This window comes from Sturnira hondurensis, unplaced genomic scaffold, assembly GCF_014824575.4.
Source record: "Sturnira hondurensis isolate 20B ecotype Veracruz unplaced genomic scaffold, ASM1482457v3 Scaffold0011378, whole genome shotgun sequence".
Lineage (NCBI taxonomy): Eukaryota > Metazoa > Chordata > Mammalia > Chiroptera > Phyllostomidae > Sturnira > Sturnira hondurensis.
In genome coordinates this window covers 6,892,348-6,917,485 of record NW_028084009.1, presented here as the reverse complement: position 1 = coordinate 6,917,485, position 25,138 = coordinate 6,892,348, and the positions used below count along the sequence as shown (strand labels likewise).

The window sequence follows — 25,138 nt, the reverse complement described above, 5'->3', positions numbered from 1 at the left end:
TCGCTTGCATAATTAAAAAAGCAATCAAAGCTGTAAATAATTAACGCGCTCTCTCTCTAAGACTTAAACGGGATAGATCTGTTTTCAACTCAGTTGTTTCCAACGTTTGCCAGATTCCTGGCCTTAGAAAGGCCCCACTGGAAGCCACCCAGCCAGTGGGGCTGTGCGGGGTGGACAGACCCGGGCCAACTGAGCACTTTAACCGCGCAACTCCAGACGACCCTGGTTCCTAAACAGGGACCCTGTCTCTGGGGTTCAGAGAAGCCTTTGGGACCCCGCGCGAGTTCTTCCTGGGGGTGTTCGGGGCACTGCTGGCTGCCACACGACAGGCACAAGGGCACATGCCAGCGTCAGCCAAAGACCCTACCTCCTCAGTGTTTTCTGCTTGCTGCTCGCACGGGACAGCTTCGCCCTCCTCCGAGGAGGTCCTTTCTTCCACGCTGGCTCGGTCCCCGGGTCCCGGGACGTCACCCCTGGGGCTGTCAGGTAGGAGAGCTGAAAATACCAGGCAGGTTGGCATCGTATTGCTCATAGCCCTCACGATGGGGAAACACAGAAGGGTTCTCTCTCTGCAGACAGGATGCCTGTCTGGGGAAATCAAGGCATGGAAATGCTGCATTGCCAAAGGTTCCTGGGAGGAACCTTCTGGAACCCTGCCTAGGCTAGATCCACAGAGGAAAACCCAGACGTCTGGCATTAACAGAAGGTCCAGGGAACACCATGGGCAGCTCTTCTCCTCCTCTAACCCCGCATCTGCAGGACCCCCACCCTTGGTCATCACCTTTTGGACGATGGAGGCTGAGAGAGGCACCTCTCTTTTGGGCCCGGTGCCTTCTATGTATTTTGCCGTGTATATGCACACCCAGGTTTTGGGCCCAAACTTTCAGGGAAAAAATCTTTCTTTTTAATTTTTTAATTCAATTTTTATTCATTTATTCATTCATTTTTTCCCATTTTTTATTCATTTATATTTACAAACAAAACTGGCTGTCGTATTCCAGGGTATTATTTTGTATACTGATGTCATTATTGCTTTCTAGACTTACACTTTTAACGCATACGCATAAATAAAAGAATTAAAACACTTATATAGATATGGAATTAGTACTAACCATACTTAATGTGCATCCTTATTTTTCCCTTAAAATTTTGGACCAAAAAATGCGCATTGTGGGCGGCAAACTACAGCGACCTGCCCGTCTCCCCGCAGGCGCTGCCACGCCCTCGGGCCCCGCCCTCCTGTGGGAACAGCCTGCCTTGCTCTTGCCCCAGGGAGTTGGCACAGGGGCTCCAGGATCCTCCTCTGTGGCCCTGGTCAGAGACACCCCCAATTATAAAGTCTAGGCGCATGGACCGCTCTCAAGATGGGACTGTACACTTATCCTTCAGTCACCAAGTGGGAACCTTCTAGAGCCCCCAGGTCCTTTCCCTTTCCATCCCCCGCCCCAGGAAACTCAGAGGCAAACTGCATCTGACGGATTATTTATCCAGAATCCCTGGTACGATGACTCTCCCCTCGGAGAGGTGCTTTTGTTTGTCTGTCTGTTTTACCTGTAGTCTGTCTCCCAATAAGCATCCCTGGTTTGTAATCTTAGACAATCCAAAGAGCTCTCCTGAGCATCATTTTATGTCGCTTCTTGCCTCTGTTACCAGGAAGCTCAGAGTGAAATTTTATGTCTAATAAGAAAAAATATTTCATACAGAGTCTCGGGTGCAGTAGTTCTTCCCCTCAACATTTATTTTTTCATGATTTTTTTTTTGTCGCGAGTTTCTGGCCTTCCTTCTCTCTCGCCCTATGCGTGGAAGCCCCTGAGTCCCTCCAGGAGCACTAGCTAATGGGCACAGAGGCTGCAGGGGGGCTCCCCGCACTGACCAAGCTCCCTCAGCCCAGGGCCCTGGGGCAAACGTGTGTTACCTTCCACGGCCGAGTCTCCCCGCCTTCTGCCGGGCTGGTCCTGGTCCAGCGTCCCCACGCTGCCTTGCTCGCCAGCCTGGTGTCCGCACCCTGGGCCAGAGAGCCACGGCCGGGGCGGTGCAGCGCCCAGCACACGGAGGTGGCCTTCCCCTTCTGCTCCGCCGGCAGAGGCAGGCTGCGGCTCAAGCAGCACCAGGTGAGCTGGGGCTCGGCCTTCAGTGAAGGGAAGGGGCCCTGGGGCCCACAGCCCCCAGGGCTACCTGAGGGGGTGCCTGAGGCCACCCCGGGCCGGCCTGGGGGCAAGAGGGTGGATGAGAAAACAGAGCCGGCCCGCAGAGAGCAGTAGGGATGCTGTCCTGCTGGGGGCCCTGGAGGAGGGTCTTCTGGGACATTCTCAGGAGGCTTTGCCACGTCCCTATTGAGTGGCCGAGGATCCAGGATGCTCGGGGAGGCCTGGGCCCTGGTCCCAGAGCTGCCGGAACAGAGGTGCCCCGGGGCGTGGGTCTCACTCCTCCAGGAGTCACAGGCCCAGGTGGGCAGGACAGAGGCCGTCTCCTTGAGGGCTCCAGCGCTCGAGCCAGCAGGCTCCCCCGATTGTGGGGTGCCGGCATCCAAGCCTCCTTCCTCTTCTCCCAGCGCCCCCTTTCTACAGCCCCACAGCCTGGGGTCCTCCTCGAAGCTGTCTGCGCTCCCTGGGGCCAGGCCTGCGGCTGGGCGGGGAGACAGGAGGGTCCCTGGCTCTGAACCAAGAGAGGACACCAGGTCCTCGGGCCCCCAGGTTCTGCAGAGGCGGCCTTGGGCACCAGGTGGGGGTGACGGGCTCTCTCCCTGAGGTAACCTGAGGAGGTACTTGGGGGGAAAGGTGGTGTCTGTCAGGGCTGCTGGGGTGTCGGGAGCCTGAGGCTGGGGTGCCAGCGGTGAGGGGATCCCCGGGAACGTAGCTTCAGGACCGAGTCCAGGCTTCTTGTCCCTCAGCCCGGGCGTCAGAGCCACCGAGGAAGCAGAGAAAGATGCACCACGGGCCCCCGAGGCCCGGGCCCCGCCCCTCACAGGGCACTCGGAACCCCTGTCCAGCTCCCCAGGCTTGTCCCCAGGGTCGCTGTCCTGCTTCCAGGGTGGCAGGGGGGTGGCCTGCCCAGGGGTCCCTAGGGCCTGGCCTCCTGCTCCCAGAGTCCCCCGCTGCTCTGGGGAGGTCGGCCCCTCCACCCTCAGCTTCTTCCTCTCCGAGGGCAGCCGGGGCTCCACAGTCTGGGGCTCCCCAGGGCTACTGCCTGGATCTCTCGGGATTAGCAGGGCCTGTTCTTCCGTGTCCCCACCACCCTGGGCACCTCCTTCCAGCTTGGGGTCTGGCAGCCTAGGAGCCTCTAGGTCCCCACCTTTGAAGGGACCAAGTGCTGGGGGCAGAGGACACCCCATCTCCAGCCTCCCGCGTGCAGGAAGGACAGGGCTCTTGCTGCCCGAACTCGGGGGCTCTCTGCAGGTGCAGGTGGGGGGCAACACGGACCTGCTCTCCCTGGGCTGCTCAGTGCCTCCTGCTCGGGCCGCCGTCTCCCTTCGCTCGGGGGACTCAGTCACCAAGAAGACTTCTGTGGCTGGCGGACTTTCCAAAGGCCCTGGCTGGGCACCCACAGAAGTGTCCCCACAGACAAGGGTCTGGCCGTCCTGGGACAGGGCTGCACCCTCGCCCCCCGCTGCCCCTCCCTTCGGAGGAAGGTCCTGCTCCGCCCCACAGCCCACCCCTCCCTCCCGCGCCCTCCGGCCCCCCTGGCGGCTGGCTCTCATCTTCTGGTAGAGTCGCTGGAACGTCTCGCGCCCGTACACCTGCCACTTCTCCTGGGAGAACATCTGCAGCCTCCTCTGGCCACGCTTCCTCCCGGCCCCACGGCCCTTGCCGGCTGCCCCATCATCCCCTGCCACCACCCTCTTTCCATCCGGGTCCTCTGTAGGGGTCATGGTGTCTCTAGTGGGGGGACCTGGCAGGTCCTCCACCGCAGCCTGTCTCACTAAGGCCCGGGGGTGACCGCCGGGGACATCCGCCATTCGGGTAGGGGCGGGCCTGGGACTCAGTGGCTTCTGCCTCCAGGAACCAGAGTCCTGGGGGTCCGGTGGCTCCTTCCATGTCCTGGTGCCCTCAACAAAGGGCAGCGAGTTGCTCCTGGTGACAGCGACACACTCCGAGGTGGTGGAGAGCTGGGTGGGAACGGAGTGGAAGAAGAGGGGGCGTGCCTTGTCCAGGGGCGTGCAGGTGGAGCGGGCGGGGCCCAGGGCGCCAGGGCGCCTCCGGCCGGGCTCCAGAGCCCGGATCTCGAAGTGGAAGGAGTCCTTGTAGGTGTAGGGCATGGGCAGGTCAATGCTGCCCTGCTTGGACAGGACGGTCTTGCGGGGCCGCACGTGGTCCAGCTGCGGGTCATCCACCACGGCCTGGTTGTGTGAGATGAGGCGGGCGATGCGCTCCTCCAGCTGCCGCTTCTCCAGCTCTAGGCTGGGCCCCCGGCCACCCGGCTCAGCCCTGGGCCCCCTGGGCCCCGTGGCGCCCTCCCCCTCGGACTCTGCGCTGTGTTCCGACAGGCTGCGCAGGGGGCTGCCGGGGGGCAGCGGCTGCTCCACGCTGTCGGAGCGGGACAGGTAGCCCGAGTCGGTGCTCTCGCACTTCCTCAGCCGGCCCTCCGAGGCCTTGGTGTCCCCTGGCTTCTCCGAGGACGGCGCCTGTGGCTGTGGCAGGGAGCAGGCCCTGCCAGCCGGAGGACCCCTGGGCTCCTGCAGCGGACGCCTGGGCTGGGAACCAGCCACAGGGAGCCCACTAGATGCCATGCGGGCCTCTCCATCAGCAGGCGTTTGCCCTGGGCAGCACACCGCTTCCAATTTCAGATCCAGGTTCTTGGAGACAGGGGACAGATGCGTCGGGGGCACTGAGCAGTGCCCAGCACTCTGGGCCCCTGGAGAAAGGGGCCTCTCTGGTGGGGCCCCACCAGCGCCACCCTGGCTCCAGCTGTCCCCCTTGCTGGCTGCCCTGGAGGTCTCTCCGGCCTTGTCCCCCTCCTCCAGGAGGCTGCCCCCCGCGCCTTCAGACTCGGAGGACAGCCGGGCGTTGTTGAAATGCGTCTGGGTACGTCTGTGCTTGTACAGGTTGCTCTGGGTCTTAAAGGCGATGCCGCAGGTAGCGCACGGGAAAGGCCTCTCTCCTGTGTGGGACCGAATGTGCTTCTCCAGAACACTGGGTTTCAGGCAGTCCCGGCCACAGTGCGGGCACAGGTACTTGCCAGCGTGGCGCGCCTTCCCAGGGCCGCCCAGCGCAGGCCCCGGGCAAGGTGACAGGACGGGAAGAGTACCCACGATGTTCACAGTGAGCGTGGGGGTCACTGGCTTCCCGATGGGGGTGGGGCCAGGCCCTTCCGGCTGCAGCAGGGGACTGAGGAGGAAGGGCACGCCGCCGCCGCCGTCCAGGCTGCCGGTCACCAGGGGAGCCCGTGGCTGGAGGCCCCCAGGAGGCACGGTGTGGTACAGCGGGATGGGCAGTGCCTTCAGGAACACGGTGGGGGCCCGCCCCTGCTCGGGCGGCAGGAGGACGGGGCCCAGGGTCAGGTGGGGCGAGGCCTGCCCACCTGGGGCCCCTGGGGGTCCAGAAGCAGGAGCCGGCTGGTCCCTGGCAGGTGAGGCAGGGCAGGTGAGTTCTGGCACCTCCATCCCGTGTCATCTGGGTGACCCTGGGTGACCTGTGGGCAAAGCCAAACATCAGTGTGGGCCCCTCTCTTTCCATCGCACAGCCCACTCTCCCTGCCTCCCACCAGGCGTTCGTCACCGCATGGGAGCCTGACAACAGCCCCACCGAAGAGTGCTCTGGTCCCCAGGTTAGGAGAGTGGAAGTGACTTGTCGTGTGGCTGATGCGTGGTGGCGCGGAGTTCGCATCCAGGGTGGGAATCCTGTCTCTTAGTTGACACGTCTAAAAGGAGCTCTTGATTCTTGCCCTTGACCTGGGTCACAGCGGGCTGGTCCCTGTGAAAGGGGCGGGGCACCTCCCTAAGGCCCGTCCTGCTGGGCAGTTCTGAGTCCCCCATCGCTGTTGGCGGGGGGGCAACAGGGAAGAAACCAAACCTGAGGGCGAGCTTACAGGACTCAGCCGAAGAAAAGAAGGCGCACCTGGTGGAATCTGAGTCCCAGAGGAACAGCGCACGGTCCCTCGGGGCACAGCCCGGACCTTGCCACCCACGCCACTCCCAGACTGTCCCCACTATCTGCCTGGAATCCCGATGGCACGGGGCATCCTGGGTGCCACCTGGCCCCCCAGGAAAAGGAGCACTTCCCCCACCTCGGGACAGGCTTGGGTCTCTGCTCCGGGGGGCAGCTTTGGGACCCTCTGGATCCAGCTGGGACACAATTGGTTCCCGGTCAGCCAGGGGAACAGCGTGGGGCGAAGGCTAGGCCAGGGAGCCAGAGAGTCCCAGCCACTCTCTCCAAACCCCAGGGGAAAGGCAGGTGCCAGACGGGACTGGGTGTCCAGAGCTCTCTTCCTCAGGCAGCCCCCCCCCAGAGCTCGGTGAGCACACTCCAACCACCCCGCAGCCCCACTGCTCCCGAAAACAAATCCGAATTCCAGCCTTCAGCAGCCGGCCGGATCCAGCAGGCGGAGGGGGCGGGGCGGGGAGAGCTCGCTGGAGCCCGCCCAGGCCAGCTCACACCGACCCTCGAAGGCTGACGGTTAAATTTCCGGGACCCCTGCAAGCCCATTGTTAAACACGGCCAGGAGTAAAAGCTGAATTCTCTAATCTTACAATTAAATAGCGTCTGATAAAAGGTCCTACCACCAGATATTACATGCAAAAGAATGACATGAACCCCCTACCTCACGCCTTGTGCAAAAAAACTCAAAATTGATGAGCTAAAACGACCAAACTCTTAGAAGAAAACACAGGAGTAAACATTCCTGGCTTTGGACTTTATGCAATAAATTCTTAGATATGACGCTGAAAAAAATAGCAATTCAAAAAAAAACAAGATAAATTAAGACCTCTTCAAAATTAAAAACTTTTGTGCAAAAAAAGGACACATCGAGAAAATGAAAAGAAAATCCGAAGAATGAGCGAAAAACGCTTGTGAATCATATATCCAATCTATGTGGAATATATAACAAACTCATGACCCGATAACCCAAAGGCAGACCAGTCCGTTTACAGCTGAGCGGGAGACTTGGCAAGACAGTTCTCCAGAGATACACAAAGGGACGAAAGCACGTGGAAAGATGTTCAGCATCACTGGTCATCAGAAAAACGTAAATACAGACCCGAAGAGGTGTGACTCGGTACCAGCTGGCACAGCGGTGGTAACAATGGCGATAAACCGGAATTAACAAGTGCTGGAGAGGATGTAGCCCCGCTGCACGCCTCTAGCAGGAATGGGTGGGGCCGCCGCGTGGAAGGCCATCTGGCAGCTCCTCAAAAAGGTGAACACAGGCCTACTACACAACCCAGCACATAGTAGGGTAAATCCCGCTTCTAGGGACATACCCAAAAGAACTGAAAGTGGGTATTCGAATAAACACTTGCATACAAGTGTTTACACCAGCATCATTCAAAACAACCGAGAGTTGAAAACCACCCAGGCGCCCATCAGCTGAGGAACACATTTCGGGTAATGAAAGGGTTCCGACAAAAAGCGGCGGAGGGCATTAGCTCTCCGGGGTGACACTCAGCGGAGTGCGTGAGGACTCCAGTGCAGTGCGCACCTGTGGGGACTTGCCCCGGGCACCCACCCAAAGGTTCCTGGAGCACCGCCTGGGGTGGGGGGGCAGGTGCTGTGTCCTGTGTGTGAGGTGTCGGTCTCCCGGAGGGCGCCCCTGTCACAAAGGTTATAGAGCTTATATTCTAGTTAGGGCACAGAAAAGCAAGTTTTTTGTAAATAAATTACATCTCATGTGAGAAAATGCTGTTATGAAACAAAGAGACCTTGGTAAGGAAGGATAAGAGTGTGGTTTTGGGGGCCGGGGTCCCAGCGGGGAGGGAGGGTTGCTGGGAAGGGTCAGGTGAACCTCACTGAGAGGTGGGGTTGGAACAGCGGCAGGAGGCCGTGATGGGGTGAGCCGGGCAGGTCTGGGGGGCGGAGCGTGTGAGGCTCAGGGAACAGCGGGAGCGCACCTGGTGTGCTGGGGACGCAGCGCACCCCATGTAGAGGGGACGCCTTCGCTGCCGCCAGCTGCCCGACTGTATGCTGTGCTTCTTTCTGGGAAAACCTTCACTTCCCCTCAGCCTTTGTCTCTTCACCTATGAGATCGGAGGGGGGGTGGGCGCCAGTGGTCTGGGTGCAAAAAGACGTAAGGTTGTCGGCACAGAGACACCGCCGTCAGTTACGTGACAAGTAGGAGGGCGGCCTCGATTGTGCTGTGACCCCTGCTGTCCCCCACGGCAGATGGAGGAAGCGTGGCATCCAGCACTATTGTTGGCTGAAAGACAAGCCCAACAGGAAGGTGAGAATGGTCACCTAGGACCACCCCCTTCCCCAAGGGAACACGGCTTTGAAGGTGACCTTCGCTCGCCACGTTGCATCCCCAGAGCTCCTCTTCCCACCGTGGGCCTGGCCACGTGGGAGGTTCACCTTGACCCCTCACAGCTCAGGACTCGGGAAACACCATGGCATGTGACACCGCCCTCCACAGCCACCGAACACGCTCCACACAGATTTGTTTGTTTATGGCGTGAAATCACATAATTCAGAATATTGTGTTGGTGGTGGTCATTGTTCAGTATAATTACATTAATTAGCCAGGCAAATAGCAAACAGATGCGAGGCTGAATTCAAGGCAGGGGAGGCCAAGGGGACTCAGCGGATTCCCAGAGCGAACCCTACACACTGAGCTGCTCGCTTCGGAAATACCTGTGTGTGCACGCCAGACGCGCAGCAGTGGGGGTGGGGGCCTGGGGGCTTCACTCCTAAAAGGCACGGGTGCTGTTTTTTCCTCTTGGTTTTTGTTGTTTTTAAATTTACTTCTCAGCACCTGTGGACGCGTGTTCACTAGGGCCCGCAGAGGTGCTCGTCAGCTACAGAGATGAACCGCCGGGTCGCGCCCCTCCATGCCCTCCAGCTTTCGGCAGCACCACCCCACCCCAGAGGCAGGGGCACTTCGTGTGTTCGGTTCAAGAGCAACTGACACACCATGCTATTCACCCTTGCAGTGTCTGGTGATAAGAACTTTGATGAACAGACACAGTTGGGTAGCTACCAGCAGAATCTACTGCAGAAGACCACCACACTGCCCCAACCCAGCCCACCCAGAGTGCCCCTACCGCTTTTAGCCAGCCCTCCCTCTACTGCCACCCCTGGAGGCCACAGACCTATTTTGGTCCCTATAGGACCTATAGTTTTGCCTTTTCAAGAATGTCATATAAGTGGAGTCATCACCTGGGTCACTTCCTCGGTCTAGCTTCTTTTGCTCAGAAGTTCACTCCTCATTAGGGCCGAGCAGTACTCTGGGGTGTGGGTGTGTCAAACCATGTGTACTCGCATCCCTTCCTGCTGGGTGGGGTCAGAGGGGGCCTGCGCGGGGGTCTGGGTGGCCACCGCTATCCGCCTACGGAGAAGACTCCCTTGCCTGTAGTGTCCAGGGGAGCTCCGAGGGGAGCAATGCCAAGTCATCCTGCGTCTCCCGGGCTCTCCCACCCCCCAGGGAGAGGCCGGGTGGCCTCCTGAGGAGTCAGAACCACCAGCGCCACCCCCCAGCAGTGAGAAGGAGCCCATTCCTGGGGCCCAAGAGAGACTCAGGGGGCGACCTGGACTTCTGTCCACATTCTCCTCCCACCAAGCAGGACCAAAGACACCAGCTAAAGCACAAGGCTTAATAATTCAGACTCTTGTAACGTAGCACCCAAAACGTCCACGTTTTCGTCAGAACCCCCGGACAGGGCGAGCCGGAAGAGCTCGAACTGAGCGAGGAAGCGCCAGGCCGTGGGGAGACCAGTGCCTCGGCAGCTCTCCGGCAGAGGGGTTGGAACAGCTACTGGCGAAATGTTCCCACAAACGCACGTGGAACAAGTGAGAGTGAGAAAGTCTCGGCAAAGAAGGAGAAAATTTAAAAGGCGACCAAATGGAGATTACAGAACTGAAAAACGCCACCGCCAGACGGAGCTTCTGAAAATTCAGTGGGTGGGCTCAGCCACAGAACGACGGGAGGGAAAGAGAACCCTCGAGTTAGAAGACAGGACGAGGGAGATGGGCCAGCCTGAACGACTGAAAGGAAACGGAGCCTCTGAGACCTGTGGGAGTGACAAAGGGACTGCATCCCTGTCATCGCGTCCCAAAAGGAGGGGAGAGAGGGGACTTGGCAAAAGCCGTCCAAGAAATAATGACTGGAAGCTTCGGTTTGGTAAATGGCATCAGCCTATGGCTTCGGGAAGCCAGTGACCTCCGAACAGGAGAAACCCAAAGAAATCCCCACCAAAACACACCAGTCAAAACTTCTGAACTATAAAGACAAAAAAATAAAATAAAACATTCTTGAAAGCAGAGAGAGAGAAATGCTCCATTATCTGTATGAGAAAACAAATCCTAACGACAGTAGGTTTCTCAGCAGAAACTCGGAGGCTGGGAGGAAGTGGCAAGCCTTTTTTCAGGGGATGAAAGAAAGAACTGTCAACCCCAAATTCTGGGTACCCCGCAGAAAGATCCTTCTTGAACAAGGGAGAAACACAGACATTAACAAATAATAGAACACAAAGAGAATTTGTCGCCAGCAGAGCTACCCTACAGGACGGGCCCAAGAACATTCTCCAAACAGAAAGAAGTGGATAAAAGGACGGTTGGAACAGGGAGAAGGAAAAAAAATGGAAGGAATAAAAATACAGGTGAACGCAGCATTTTCCCTTTAAATTTCCTAAATGACGTTTGATGCTTGTGGCGAAAACAACACGGTCTGACAGGGCTCTCGGTATATTTAGGAGAATCACTTCAGACAATTATAAATAGGGGAAGGAAAAGTGGGGTACACCTTCTACATTTCACTGCAACCGGTAAATAGTGACACCCACAGATGGCAAAGACGGCGTCCAGATCACAGCCCACAGACACCATCTCTCCGCAACCTCACAGCCTCGGAGTGGAGGTGATGAGTCTGCAGCTGAAACTGGGGCCCCGTGCAGCCGAAGCACCAGCCACCTGCGGCTGGGTCTGCACAGAGGGGCCCTCCCTCTGCAGGCCCTACTTCCTTCCGCACAGCCCGTGAGCCCGGAGGGCCTCTGCCCCACCGGGGGCCCCCAGCCCCGCAGTGCACCCCACACCTCCTGTTGTTCATCACCTGCTTCCTGCCCACACGCCAGAGGGTCACCCATTGTTTGCTCAGCAACTCCAGGTGAAGCCCCAGCCTGGCCGCGGCGGCCAACTCCGCCGCTGATCGACGGCCAGCCCCCAGCTCCGCCAGAGAGGCCTGGACGCCTTCCAAGTCTGCCCTTTCTCGAGAATTCTGTCTCCATCCTGGGGTGCTGCACAGAGTTGCCTTATGTCTTACGATGACTCTTTTACTACACTTCTTCAGTGTGACCTCCTGGGAGATCTCCGTCTCCTGATGAGAGAGTCAATCACAGACCTGGTACTGGGAGAGGTCCCCACAGATGGGGCTTGGGCTTCCCCTGGCCACACCCACCCATGCCCTGGGGTGGGATGCTGAGCTCCTCGCCAGGGCAGTGGCATCACAATTCATCACGCTGTCACCTGCAGTTGGATGTGACACCGTGCCAACAGGAGCACGTGCCTCAGGAGCTCCCGGGCTCCCGGCTTGCCACCCGGCAGTGACGATGGCTGACAGGGCTTTGCTATGAGACGAACTTTTTTGAGTGCCCTGGCACGCTTAGAGAGAAAATGACAAGCTCAGGTTCATTGCTACCGCCTTGGGTCATGGTCAGAGAACCAGGCAGCCCTAAACCAATCTCTGATTGATTTCCTAGAGCCGCAGAGCTGCCATGGCTGAGCAGCAAACATGAAATTTAATGGGCATGCACCTGGATTAGGAGGGCCCCTTGTTCAGTCTGGCCAAGTTCTTGTGTGATAATCAGAACCTTACTCAGGTAGCAATGAGCTCCCAAAATGTGGAAGAAGGACATCCCTTTGGACCAGAAGACAGGGACGCTGTCGACCCCCAAGTCATTATGAGCCCCTTTCTCTCCACGGTCCAAGAAGACTGGTCTTCCTCAGCCTGCAAACCTGTGACACCCTCCCTTGGGGCCGATGCTTTGAAAGGGGTTGTTCGCTCTTCTCAGAGCTCACCACCACCATCCCCTGTTGCCGAAAGACCTGTGACTGCAGTCCAATGCCAGGGCACAAGTACACGCTAGGGCCCAGACGGGAGTAGCTCACCCGCCGGAGAAGTCGCAGGCCCCAGCTGGTCTGTATCAGCAGGAACCTGGGCAGGTGTGTGGGGCTGGACTGCCAAGGTGATATTCCAAGAAAGGCAGAAACCAGCGCTGTCAGTCGGGCGAGTTCACTGATAGGAACAGACTAACCAGAGATTCCCGATTTACTGCATCAGTTGTACAGCTGGACGTGACTTTAACGGCTTACTTGGTTGTCTTACTGAACCCTGCCACCTCGGTCACCTGCAGGGAGGCTGAGATGCCGAGGTTTCTCTGGCACGAGGTGGATGAGGAAGTCGGGCAAAGAGGAATGCCAGATGGGAAATATCATGTGACGGAAATATCATGCCCCCCCCCGGCCCCCAATGCCAGTCCTCCATAAGACCCAGAAGTCTCTGTGGTGACCAGGGCATTGAACTTGAGGAAGGGTACTGCGTCCCTGGGAACCTCCATGGTGGCTCTCTCCTCCAGCCCCACATGGCTCCAGGGACGCCACCTGAAGCTGGGCTCTGTGGTTTAGATGGGATGGGGGAATTCCAGGCCCGCAGAGGCCAAGGGGCAGCGTTGATTGTCGAAAAAAGAGCGGGCACAGCGACATAGTGCCAGCAGTCTGCATTCCTTGGGTCTCAGAGATCTCAGTTTCAGGAGCTGATCGATCAAAGTGCCCCTCACAGTGACACAGGGGTCAAGCCTGCGAGGACTTTGCTTCTGCATAATCAGAAACCCCCTAAGTCTGGTAGCTAGTAACCTGGCTTTGTCACCAAACAGAGACCCGCACCCTCCTTCCAGGTTTCGGACCTGAGTTAGCTCCAAGTTCTCCGGGGTCCCTTGATTGATGGGAAGTCTGGGTCCCCTCAGAAGAGGACCCTGTATTATTGTTACACTGACTCTCTATGATTCTTCCTCCCAGTCTTCCCTGAAGGACCTACGGCCACATACTAGTGTGACTGTGATGTGGAGGACAAGTGAATGTCCAGATTTTTCAGGGATTACCAGATACTCCAGGAGGTCAAGGGCAGCTGAGGGTCTGTCCTGAGGGCCAGTGGGGTCTGCAGTGGGAAAGTCGTCGATGGCCACCTGGCACAGGGAGGGTGGGAGAGGCTGTGTGTCTGATTTCTATGTGCGCTCCACGCATGAGTTTACTTACCGTAGAGTAATCATTCTCTACGGCTTCCTCCTTCCCATGTAACAATTTTAAACATGCGCTACTGTGGGTTAATTCTAGGGTTAGTCTTTTGGAAACAGAAGACACTGGAAGGACATCTCAGGTAGGAGAGGCTTCCTGTGATTTCCAGCAGGCGCCAGGGGGCCGGTCGAGAAGTTTGGGTACGAGACTGTCCGCAGGAGTCAGCCCTGCGGCTCCTCCTTATGCTTCTGGCTTCAACCTGCTGCTGACCTCCCTGCAGCCCCACATGTGCTCAGCCCACATGCGTCCGCCCGCGGACGGGCGTCCACGGAGGACTGGCGCTCACCCCGCTCATGCAGCCAGTGAGCTCTACCCCTCTGGTGTCCAGACCCCTGACGCGCACCCACGTCCCCCGTGACAGCTGCACGCTCCCCCCGCTCCCACCCTCTCGGGGGCTTATTGTCCCCTCCACCCTAGGGTACCAGACAGAGCCCCCCTGTGTCTTCAAGTCAGCCACTTTGTGTGGCATTAACCATTCTGGCGTGACACTTCTCTGGGTGCATCTGCTCTGTGGACTTCCTGATTGGAGCCAGGCTGCCGCACCGGGACAGGTCACACCTCGGGCCATACAACAGAGCAAACCTCAGCACGTCCGAAGGGCTGAAGTCACCTAGCACGTGTGGCCGCAGTGGGAGCAGGCTGGAAACCAACAATGGAAAGATAACAGGAAACTGCAGACACTGGGAAACCAAGCCGTGTGCTGCTCCGTAACCCACAGGTCAGAGAGGAAATGTCCGGAGCAACCAAAAAACACATCGAATGAACGAAAGTGAAAAGCAAAACCACGAGTTAGTGGAACTTTATGGCACCAGGTGCTTCTCTGAGAAAAGAGAGAGCCTCAAGTCAATGACCCACGCTCTGACCTCAACAATCCAGTGAAAGAAAAACATACCCAGCCCAAAGCCTGCAGAAGGAAGGAAATGAGGAAGAATGAGGAAGAAATCGAGGAAATGAGAAGAGAAAAATAATAAGGTCCGTTTTTCAAAAGCTTGTTCTTTAGTAAGATCATAAAATTGATCTTTGGAATCTTCACAAAGATTGAGGGGGGAGAGTGAGAGAAGATACAAACCCGCACCCCAGGCTGCACCTGCAGACTCTGCGGGCACGAGAGGACCGTGCAGGACTCTGTTCACACGAACTTGGTAACTTAGACTAGACGGGCCAACTCCTTGAAAAGCGCAAACTACCACCACCCTCCAGATACGAAGTAGGTCACTAGGATAACACAGAACTATTCAGCAAAACAAATGAAATATTTAGGCAAAGGTCTAACAAAACATGCATAGACCTCTACGCTTAAAAGCTACAAAACACTGGCAAAAGAACTCAGAGAAAAGCAAAACAATTTAAAAAATAAAGCTACATACTGTGTTCATGGACTGTGGGGCTATAGGTTGTAAAGCCGTCAGATTGCCCCAAAGTTACACGCAAGCTTCTTTTCCTACCAAAACCCCAGTAAGAATTTTTGTGGGCGAGGACAAGATTATTCTAAAATTTAGATAGGAAAATAAAGAAATGAGAATAGCTCAATTTTGGAAAAGAATAATAAAATACGAGGAATCAGTCTACCTGATTTGAAAAAGTATTACATAACTGCAGTAAACCAGACTCTGTCATATTGGTGAGGAAAAGACACATCAATAAAACAGAATTTTAAAAAAAACAAATAATACGAATATGCCCAAATGATCTCTAACAAAGCCTCAAAAGCAACATATTGAGGAGAGTACGTTTTTTGACAAATAGGGTTGGAGCAATTGACCTCCACAAGCGAAACAATAACCCTCATCCTAAACTTCGCATCTTACAGAGAAATTAACTCAAGATGTAGAATAGGCTTAAATGTAAAATTATGAGGATCTAGGAAAAAATAGGAGAAAATCTTCAGGATCTACGACACAGAGAAGAGTTTTTATGCTTAACACCAAAAGCGTGAACCCTAGGGGGAAGTTGATCAATCGGACCTCATCCAAATTAGAACTATTTGCTCTGTGAATGTCTCTGCTACCAGAAAAACATATCTGTGAGCCCCACATCTGATAAAAGACTCATGTCTAGAATACATAAAGAACAATGAAAACTGAAGATTAAAAAAATTCAACAACAATCCAATTAGAAAATAAGCCAAAGGAAATGCACAGATGCACGAAAAGACGGTCAGGGTATCAGCCGCCCGAGAAATGCACGTGCAAATCGCAGCGACGGACGACCGCATGCTTGTCAGATGGCAGAGATAGAAAACTGGGACGACGCCAGATGCAGCTGAGGGCGCGGAAGGGCTAGGCACACGCGGGGCAGGGTGTGGAGTGGGACAGCCGTTCTGCAGAAGAGCCGGGCAGCTTCTCTTCAAAAGCTCCACGCGTGGCTCCCGTTCAGCTCGGAAACCACACGCCGGGGCACTCGACCCAGAGAAAGGGCAACTTCTGTTCACACCACAGCCCAGCCACGTCCGTCCAGCCAAAAGCCAGAACCAACCCAGATGTCCCTTGCAGGGGACCGTTTCAGCCACAGTGCTATTTCCAGGTCTTAGAATATCAGCAATAAACAGGGGATGGGGTGGGGGGTGGGACTCTCAACACCTGGATATTGAACAATTCAGGTAACTCTCCAGAGAACTACGCTGAGTGGAAAAGCCAATCCCAGAAGCCACACACTGGTTCCGTTTATATAACGTCCTTTTAAAAAATGTTCTATTTTTCAGTTCCTTTTTACTTTCAATATTATTTTACCTTGGCTTCCATGTGTAGCATAGTGGTTAGGTAATCACATACGTTACAAAGTGGTCCCCCAATACGTCCAGTCCCCACCTGGCCCGGTACGGAGTTATCATCACACTGCTCACTCTACGCCCTGCGCTGGGTTCTGCCTCCCCGTGACCATATATAACGGTCTTGAAGTGCCAAGTCATGGGACCGAAGAACAGGTGGGCGGTTACCCGGGGTTGAGAGGAGGAAAGCGGGATGGACTTGAGGGTGGCCACCAGGGATCCTGCGGCGGCGGAAATGGTTGTGGCTTCACGCTATGGACGTCAAGCTCCCGGTCTTGGGCTGTGAGGTGTGACCATCGCGGGAAGGTGGGTCGAAGGGACAAAGGATCTCTCTGGATTATTTCTTACAGCTGCATGTGAATCTCCAACGATCTCAGAACACAAAGGGGAATGTATACACATGAGAAATAGTGAGTAAGTCCATAAAGAGAGAGTTGAAACAGGAAGGCCCTCCCCTGCGTGGGAGACGACGGTACCGCTGCAGCTGCTATCACCCACCTACAGCCACGGCCCTGGCTCTGCGCACCACAAGGCCACCCTGGGAGAACTGAGACTCAGTGTGCACACTGTTCATTTCCCTTGACTTCGTTTTCTCGGTGTCAACTCCCTTCTCCTTTGGTACCTCTATATTCGAAAGACATTCCACATCCCTGCCCCAGAAGAAGAGGCCCCACCCTAACTGTGACCCGACGGGGATCCTGTGGAAACTTCAACGCAAGCTGTGAAGACGGGCAACGGCCTCTCACTCGGTTCCCAGCACACGCAGCGCGAAGCCTTCCTGCGCATGGTCCTAACAGAAATTCCTGAGCATGGCCACTCCAGAGTAGCCCAGCCAGACGCTTGATGGTGACCCTGCTCACACGGACCTTCTCCTCCATGACCGTCCCCAGCTTCCCAGTCGAAGGGCAACCTTTATCCACCCTCCGGCTCCTCCAAATCTTCCCACAGCCCCTGTGATGCCCGAAGAACTCTAGTTCTAATCAGCAGTCGCCCCGTGATCCTAAATGATTGATCTTTCCTGGGGCAATGGAAGGAGGCCGGTTAAAAAAGGCACGTTATTTTAGACGGGCCCTGACGTTTGCCCTGCTTTTCCCAGTCAGCCAGTGTTACCATTCCCGCTAGGTTGCATCCTGTTCCCCGTGGTACTGGGGGGGCAGATAACATCTCGGTTTTCATTCTTACAGAAAGATTTGCGGCGGGAACGGAGACCCACATCACCTCCCAGAACTCGGGCTCCAGCCTTATCTGACAGGCCCTCCAGCTCTTAGCTATTTTGGAGACTGGGAAACCAAACACGTGTAGAAATACATGGCCCAGAGTCCACGGTCCCTTGTAAATCACATTGAAAAATGCTCCTGTTGGGCGGTGGACCGGTAGGACAGCCATAAATAATGCCACTGCCAAGGGTCTCGACCTGTAGAGTCTACTGTATGTTTTGTTTTCCAAGCTCTGGGCTGATGTAAGCGATGTTTCTAATCCATTCACACCCGCGGTAGAGTTCGGTGTGCCTTTGCCCGTGAAAACGCTGCTGACGAAGCCACAGATATTCCTCCCAGCTCGTTTTTACATTCAGACGACCTGGACTGTGGATCTGGCTCCTGACAGTTATCAGGGATTGCAGTCAATATTTTGACAAAAGCAACAATCGGGGTGAAGCACCCAGGAGAATTACTCAGCTGGGCCAGACCCAGTTTAACAGAGCGTTTCTCTGCACCTGTGTGCTCAAAGACAGATACATTAGCGAGCGCACGCTAAAAAAAAAAAATCTTGTTTTGTTTTTAAACGGACACCTTCCGTATACCTATCTGGTACAGCACGTTACATACCTGTAAGAAGAGGGACGAGTTTTCGGCCAATGATGCTCAGATTCAAATGCAAACGGAGAATACATGCACCGCCTGGGCAAAGACAGGTGGGCCGGCCCCTCGGAGAGAGGGGGCCCGGGGACACTCCTCCCAGAACAGGGAACTGGCACCTGTCTGCTGAGGCGGCGTCTCGGGCATCCCCCGTGGGTCCTGCTCTGCAGGGCAGAGGGAGACCCCCTGCGGTTTAGAAAAGAAAGGAAAAGAGGATGACCTCCCAGGGCTCAGCCTCTGAGCCAACCTGCGTCTAACGGAGAGAAGGCGCCATGCGCAGCGAAGTGGAGGAGACGTGGCCGAGGTGAAACTGGCCCTGGCTCAGAAAGAGGAAGTGAATGAGCGTCTCTACGCTTCTTCATGTCACAGCAGCAAGCGCTCAAAAACAGGAAGAGAGAGACACGGAGGAGGGAAACTTTAGAGACCAGCTCTCGACTCCGGGGACTGGGGGTCTAATGCCCCTAGAGAGAGACCGCAGCCTGGAATGGGGGTGCAGCACCCACCATGCCACAGACCAAGGGACTCTGTGCAAGTGGAGAGCTGAGAGCCAGCAGGGTCGCTTTCCTGGCCCCTGGAGGGAGGAAGGAGCATCGCTAAAGTCCCCGCGTGAGCCTGGGGGCTCCCAAGGGCCCAGAAGGGCACCGAACCCCATTGCCAGAGGCCACTCGACGGTCTCCGTGGGGCCGCCTTCACCCAGCATTTTCACACGGGGTTCAGTGTAGAATTTGGGGGGTGGATTTTTATTTTTGCACATATCGCACTGAACTGTGATCTTGATGGAGAGGTTTTCAGGGCCCTTTCAGTTCTGCCCCCACGGTGAGCTCCTCTCTCTGCCCACCGGGGTCCCTGCCCTGGGCTCTGCGACTTCGGAAGGCGCAAGCTCGGGAGTGATGGAGGGTGAAAAATCCAATTACGCTAAATGGCGGGGGCTGAGAAGCAAAACGGATCTCTAAACCGGAAAAGGAGCTAATGGCGAGAAACCCATTTTGGGCGAGCCAGGGCCACCGGAGGCGAAGCCGGCCACGCAGAGCGACGTACGTTAACTCCTTCAGGCTGGCTCTCACCGGAGAGAGCTGCTTCTTCCGCCCACTTTGCCTTCAGGAACAGCCAGCTGCATGTGGGACAAAGCCTCCTATTCACTAGATGGGGTTTGGGGGGACCTCATCTGGCCCGGCGAGCTGGGCTTCAAACCAGATTACGCAGGTTCCCGTGCTTTCCACTCCCGGAGCCACCACATTGGTGAACAGGCACCTCGCTGGCGGTGTGAGCCACAAGCGTGCACGAGGCTGCAGGAGGCACGTGCAGCTGAGGACAGGAGAGGGACAGGAGCACAGTCAGCTGACATCAACCCCAGCATCCCTTCCCCCACCCTGGGACCCCAGGACCCAGCAACCAAGGAGTAAATGCCTGCTGCTGGGCACCGACACCCACGTCGTGTCCGATTTATCCTAACTAGCACCTCTGTGGCTATTGAGTATTGTAAGAGCCCCACCCCGGCCCTCCAGGCCATTTGACATACAAACACAGTGTTGGGGCAGCCCAGAGGAAGAAGGTTTGGAGAGCCTTCCTGGAGGAAGTGACAGCGGAGATGGGTATTGCAGGATGCCTAAGAGTTTGACAGGCAGAAGCAACAGCAAGAGGTAAGCTAGAGATGACTGAACGTGCACAACAGTCGGGGACTCATGAGTGATCTGCTGCCCCAGACGGAGAAGGCACAGGCAGCCGCAGACGTGGGGAGGGAGAGGAAGGCACTGGAAACGCAGGCTGGCGTGGCCAGCAAAACGTCCCTGTCCTGTGCCGAAGAGATGGGCCCTTCCCCAGAGTAGGGGAACCCCCAGCTGCCCAAGAGCAGAGAGCTGTGGAAGAGGAGCAGGCATGGTGCACGCGGCTCCCTGTGGGGAGCCCGGTCAGCGGCGCCCCCCAGTTTCACCAGGGGAGTCCTCAGGGACGAGCCTGTCCCTCTGGCCTGAACAAACCTCAGTTGCCTTTTCCTCCCGAGCTGCAGTCCGAACGCCCCTTGAGAAGATAAATTCGTGAAAAGGTTTCCTGTGCAAGAACTACTTTTTAGAAAATACCTTTTGGGGTTGATTACAAGTAAATATCCCAACAATTGAGTGGATGAATTGAATGTGGCGTATTCCTGCCTTGGAGCAGCACTAGGCGACTCAAAGGAGGAACCGCCCTGGCCCGGTGGCTCAGCTGGTTGGACCATCGTCCCGTGGGCAGGTTCAATCCTTGTCAGGGCACATACCTAGGATGTGGGTTCAGTTCCCCCACTCCCGTCAGTGGGCGAATGGGAGGCAACTGATCCATGTTTTTCTCTCTCTCTCTCCCCTCTCCCCTCCATCCATCTCTGTTGAAAGCAATGAAAAAATGTCCTCAGATAAAGATTAAAAAACAAATAAAAATAAAGGGAACCTTGAACACGCTGTGCTCAGTGAAAGAACCATCCAAGCCGCAAACCAGTGAATAGAAAGCCGGTGAGTGTTTGCCAGGGCCCGGGGGAGGGAGAGAGGTGAGTGCTGGTGGGTATGGAGTTCATTTGAGGGGAGTAGAGAATGTTCTAGAATTATATAACAGTGATGACTGCACAACTTTGTGAATATACTAACAACCACTAAACTGCACACTTTAAAAGGATAAACATTATAGTATGTGAGTTATATCTCAGTATAATAAATACATTGCTCCCCTTCCAATTTTCTCAGTGCCATGATGTAATTCTACTCTCCAGAGCAGGCAGCAGGCAGCCAATGAGCTAAGCGAGTGGCAACAGCCACCAAAGAAAAAGAAATTTCCAAAGAATGGTGAACTTGCTTCATTGGGTCTTTTATTCCCAAGGAAACAAACAAAAAAAAAAGATAGGATCACTCCCTTGCCAAAAGCCAGGCTCATTTGGCAAAATTGCAGCCTGCAGTGGCTGAGCTGCACATCAAAGCTATCTCAGAGAAAAAGCTGCCAAACCAGGCAAAGGCGTCAGGCGCCCTGGGGGTCCGAGTGGGAGCAGGGGAAAGGAATAAGGGGTCTCGGGGGCAACGCCGCGGGCACCGCCCCTCCGCCCCAACAGCACACATGGCCGCGGCCAAGGGAACCCAGTGGGGTCCACGGGCCTCCTCCAGTTCCCAAATGTTCAGTCGCACAGCAGAAGGCCCCAGGGAGGGGGCTGGCTGCGCTGCCCCCGCCCACCCCCGTGGCTGCTCTGCCGTCTGCCACCCAGCTCACCAGGGCCCGGCGTGTGGGTGAGTCTGAGCAGGAAACCCAGGGCCCAGGGGCCCAGCCGGGCCTCGCCTACGAGCAGGGCACTGAACAGTGCTTCTCAGTGCCTCGGATGAGTCAAATCGATAGCGACTACAAGACAGGTCTCTCTGGATGGTCCCCACATCTGCTGCCTGCCCTTCCCCCACCCCCACCCCTGGTGGCCCTCCTCAAGGCACTGAACGGAGCCTAGCACCGTGTCCTGGTCCCGGAGGTGGCAGATGAGCGATGAGAACGGGGGACACACGTGCGTGTGTGCTTACTTCAGCACTCTCGTCCACACTGGGGACCACACAGGTGAAGAACCTAGACCCCACCGGAGCCAGCAAGGCGGCGAGATGGCCTGCTTACCCCTCCCTGAGAACTCCCGGAGAGGGACCGCACATACCCCGCCACTCTGGACGCAGTCAGCCGTGGTGGCCATCTGCTGAGTGCCACACTCAAGTCCCTCACTCCCAGAGCAAGCTCAGGCCTGGCGTGGGAGACCTACTAAGTCACAAACCAGGTGGGACCTGACGGGCACGTGAGCCCAAGAGGGGCCTGGCCTCAGCCTCCCGCTGGGCACGAGGGCTTCTTGAGGGGCAGGCTGTGGGGCGCGGCCCTCTCCACACGTTGGGGATCCACGCACCCAGGTTTCCATTTAAGCCTGTCCCCTCAGCGGGTTTGGATCCCTCCCCAACACAGTCCTCATCGTCAAAAGAGGGGTACCACCAAGGAAAGGAGCCCGCACAGACGTGTGACGCGGTGCCGATGGCCGCTGCTGCCGTTTCCTGCAGATCGGGCCTCGCCCCAAAGTGTCATTTTTATGCCAACCCCAGACGGCCACCCGCCCACACGTCCCCGGGGCCACTTCCACGGTGTTTTTACTTAAAACACGATGCATCCAGCCAGTTTTTGGTAATCCTTTTGGTAATCCATGGGCACTAGGGGGTCAAGGATCAATAGGGTAATTGAACTGGAAACGTTATTTCCACCGAGAGCTTCCTCCACCTCCTTGCTACCTCCTTTCCCCAGAGGAGAGAGGTGCTGTCGTGTGGCAGAGGGGCCCCGGTCTGGATGGGGACGCACTTTGTCACTGGCTCTCAGGGGACGATGAGAGCCCCACTTCCTTTCAGTGGGGCTGGGAAGACAAGGGGCTGGACCCAGCGTGCCTCGTCCCTCGTCACTGGGCCGTGTGTCATAGTCACCGATGTTTACCATGCACTTCTTCAAAGTGGCCCGCTCTTAACCACTTACTACACCCGGCTGTCATCACAACTGATGTGGTCAAAATGCGTGTTTGTAATGGCCATTAAAGTAACTCCCCGAGCATTAACTTTCTAAAATAGGTAACACGGGCCCCTGGTATGGATCCCAACGCAGAAAAACAAAGTTCACGAACACACGGCTGAGACCCAGACGAGGTTGGGAGTCCAGTTACCATCATGCATCTGGAGGGGACAAATGTCTGTGCTCCGGTGAGCTGCCCCATGAGGGAGGGGACTGAGGGGTGTGGGATCCCCTTCTGCTCACGCTGCAACCTTCCTGCAAACCTACAATGACCCCAAAGGGAAAAGTTGATTTTTAAAAAAGTCCCATTGAAAATTAAGGAAGTTAAAAAGGTTTTTTTAAAAAAGAAGGAGGAGGTGAAAGGAACGGAGGAGGAGAAGAATCCCTGGGATCGGGTCTGAGGACTCCCCTGACCCACGGACAGGCTGGGCTTGGGGACCGAGGGGAGTGTGTCTCTGGCCCAGAGGCCCAGGGGAAGAAGCAGGGAGACACCTACTGTCGTAACCAGCGGCTCTGCAGGCAGAGGGTGGACACCCACCAAGACGACATCCCCCTAACTCACAAGACAGTTTTCCCAAACTGTCTCTGTCCCTTCCCCCCTGTGCAGGAAAGGTTGCTCACGGAGTAAATGCCCAGCCTCCAGCCCTTTCCAGAACAGCCTCATCAGACTGGTGGACATGGCCCCATCCAACTGGCTCCCCGCTGCGACCTGGATGCCGGAAGCCTCGCGGCGGCAGGGCTGTCAGCCGCGTGCTCTCCCGCCACCAGCGCCTCTGAAGTCACGGCCCCACCCCGACACCCCGGCCGTGCTCACTCCCAGCCACACACACAGCAAGTGCCTGAGCGACAGACGGGGGACGCAGGGGGAAGGAGGGCACCCCGTCTCCCTACAGGTCGCATCCCCAGTTAGAAAGACCCAATGTGTCTCTCTAACGGTTGGCTCTCAGGCTTTCTCTGCCACAGAGAGTAAACACGAAATCTCGTTTGGCACCTGAGGCCATTTCCCTGGCGTCTCTCACTGGTTTTATAGCTGAATTTTTTAGACCAGAAAGGAAAAAACCTTACAATTCAGCAACAATGAGAAAAATGGGTTCCCCTTCCTCCTACTCTCAAAAGTTTCTCAGGTAAAGAGGGGTTTTTTTTGTCGCTGCTGTTTTTATTGCTGTTTTTGTTTTAAAGGGGAGAGTTCGCCAGTCCAGATAAGGAACAAAATGGCTAAGACCCCACCCCTGCCCCTACCCCTTGGGAACCAGGCTAATCAGAACCTTTGAGATGCATTTTACAAAAAAAAGGCATGTTTCAAACATTGCAGTGAACAGATTAAAACACAGGATTCTTCATTAGGCTCTGCCGGCTGCCTCTCCAAGCCAGGAATCCTCTGACCCTAGCGAAACCCAAGCACGACTGTTCCCGAATCCAGGCCTGGCCAGCACCACCCCTGCGTTCCTCCTCCTCTCCCGGCCTCGGATCTCGGGGTCCGGCTCCAGGTCCCCCCGTCTTATCCTCCACTTGTGCTCTCGCTGGAAGTCCCCCAAATCTTTTTTGGACCGAAGCAGAGCTCACGTTATAAGCCGCCCGATTTCCCTCCTAAGGCAGAGTGCAGAATCCCCTCCGCTCCCAGAGGGAAGAGCTGGCGCGAGCTGGGCATCTTCCCCGGACTCAGCGGCCCCTAAAGCTGTAGACGAAACTCCAGCCCTCTCGGCGAGCTCCAAGCGGGCCCGCCTGGTGAGCAACTGTGGACCTGCTGGCACCCCTTTGTCCAGAGAATAGAAGTTGTCTGTGGCTTTTTCAAAGAAAGAGTTCACCCCAGGGTGAAGCAGCAGGGCAGGAACGCCTTCTCTGAGGCCACACTGGGCGGAGCGTCCTCAGGGCCTTGTCCCTCCATAGCTCAGCATGGCGGGGACACCCTACCTCAACTGTACCCCCTCAGAGTGTTTTGCTGGGCCCTTGAGACAGTCAAACACGTTCGTCCTGCCTCCCACTCAGGCCTTGGCAGTGGCAATGAAGCACTTCACCTTGGGGGCCATGGAACGCCCACCCCTCCTGCCAAGCCTGCTCCCTGGGAAGCCCTGCCCGGAAAGACACCCCCCCAGCCCGGCATGGGGGACTGGACCAAAATCAGGCCCAGGTCTGAAGCATGCTTCCTATCTCGTCCACTCTTTCCTGTTCTCTCGGGGTCCAGTTGTGCAGATTTGGCTCCGAGAGGAAGAACCCGAGAGAGGGCAGGCTCAGAGCCAAAGCACGTGTTCTCCGAAGGAAGGTGGCCGGCGAGTCAGGCGGGGAGCGGGTGGTGGACTCAGGAACAGGGACTGATGAGACACTGTGCCAGCTGCTAAATGGCCTGCGGGGCAAGGGATGGCGGCAGCAGCCAAGCAGGGTTCCAGTCGAACTGTGCGGGCCACCGCTCACTGGGGCCCGGTCCCAGAGCTCCGCCCCCGCCCCTCACAAAGCCATCTCGGTCGTAAGGAAATCCCGCCTGCACATCCCCGCTCCTGGGGGTGAAGTGGTCTCCTCTGCCTGCCTCCTCTTCTCGAACCCCGTCCTTGTTTCTCTGCCTTTCA

General features: G+C 56.4%; 1 protein-coding gene across 1 annotated transcript in view; it reads right to left on the bottom strand.

Moving 5' to 3' along the window:
• ZNF831 (zinc finger protein 831) overlaps positions 1-18,172 on the bottom strand; it is a 30,070-nt gene extending 11,898 nt beyond the window's left edge. The window contains exons 1-3 of the mRNA XM_037059836.1: positions 18,024-18,172; positions 1,916-5,628; positions 368-495 (exon numbers count right to left, since the gene is read on the bottom strand). Of these exons, the coding sequence (XP_036915731.1) occupies positions 368-495; positions 1,916-5,599 (3,812 nt within the window). The 5' untranslated portion in view covers positions 5,600-5,628; positions 18,024-18,172. The remainder of the gene's footprint in view (positions 1-367; positions 496-1,915; positions 5,629-18,023) is intronic.
• Between the last annotated feature and the right edge of the window lie 6,966 nt (positions 18,173-25,138).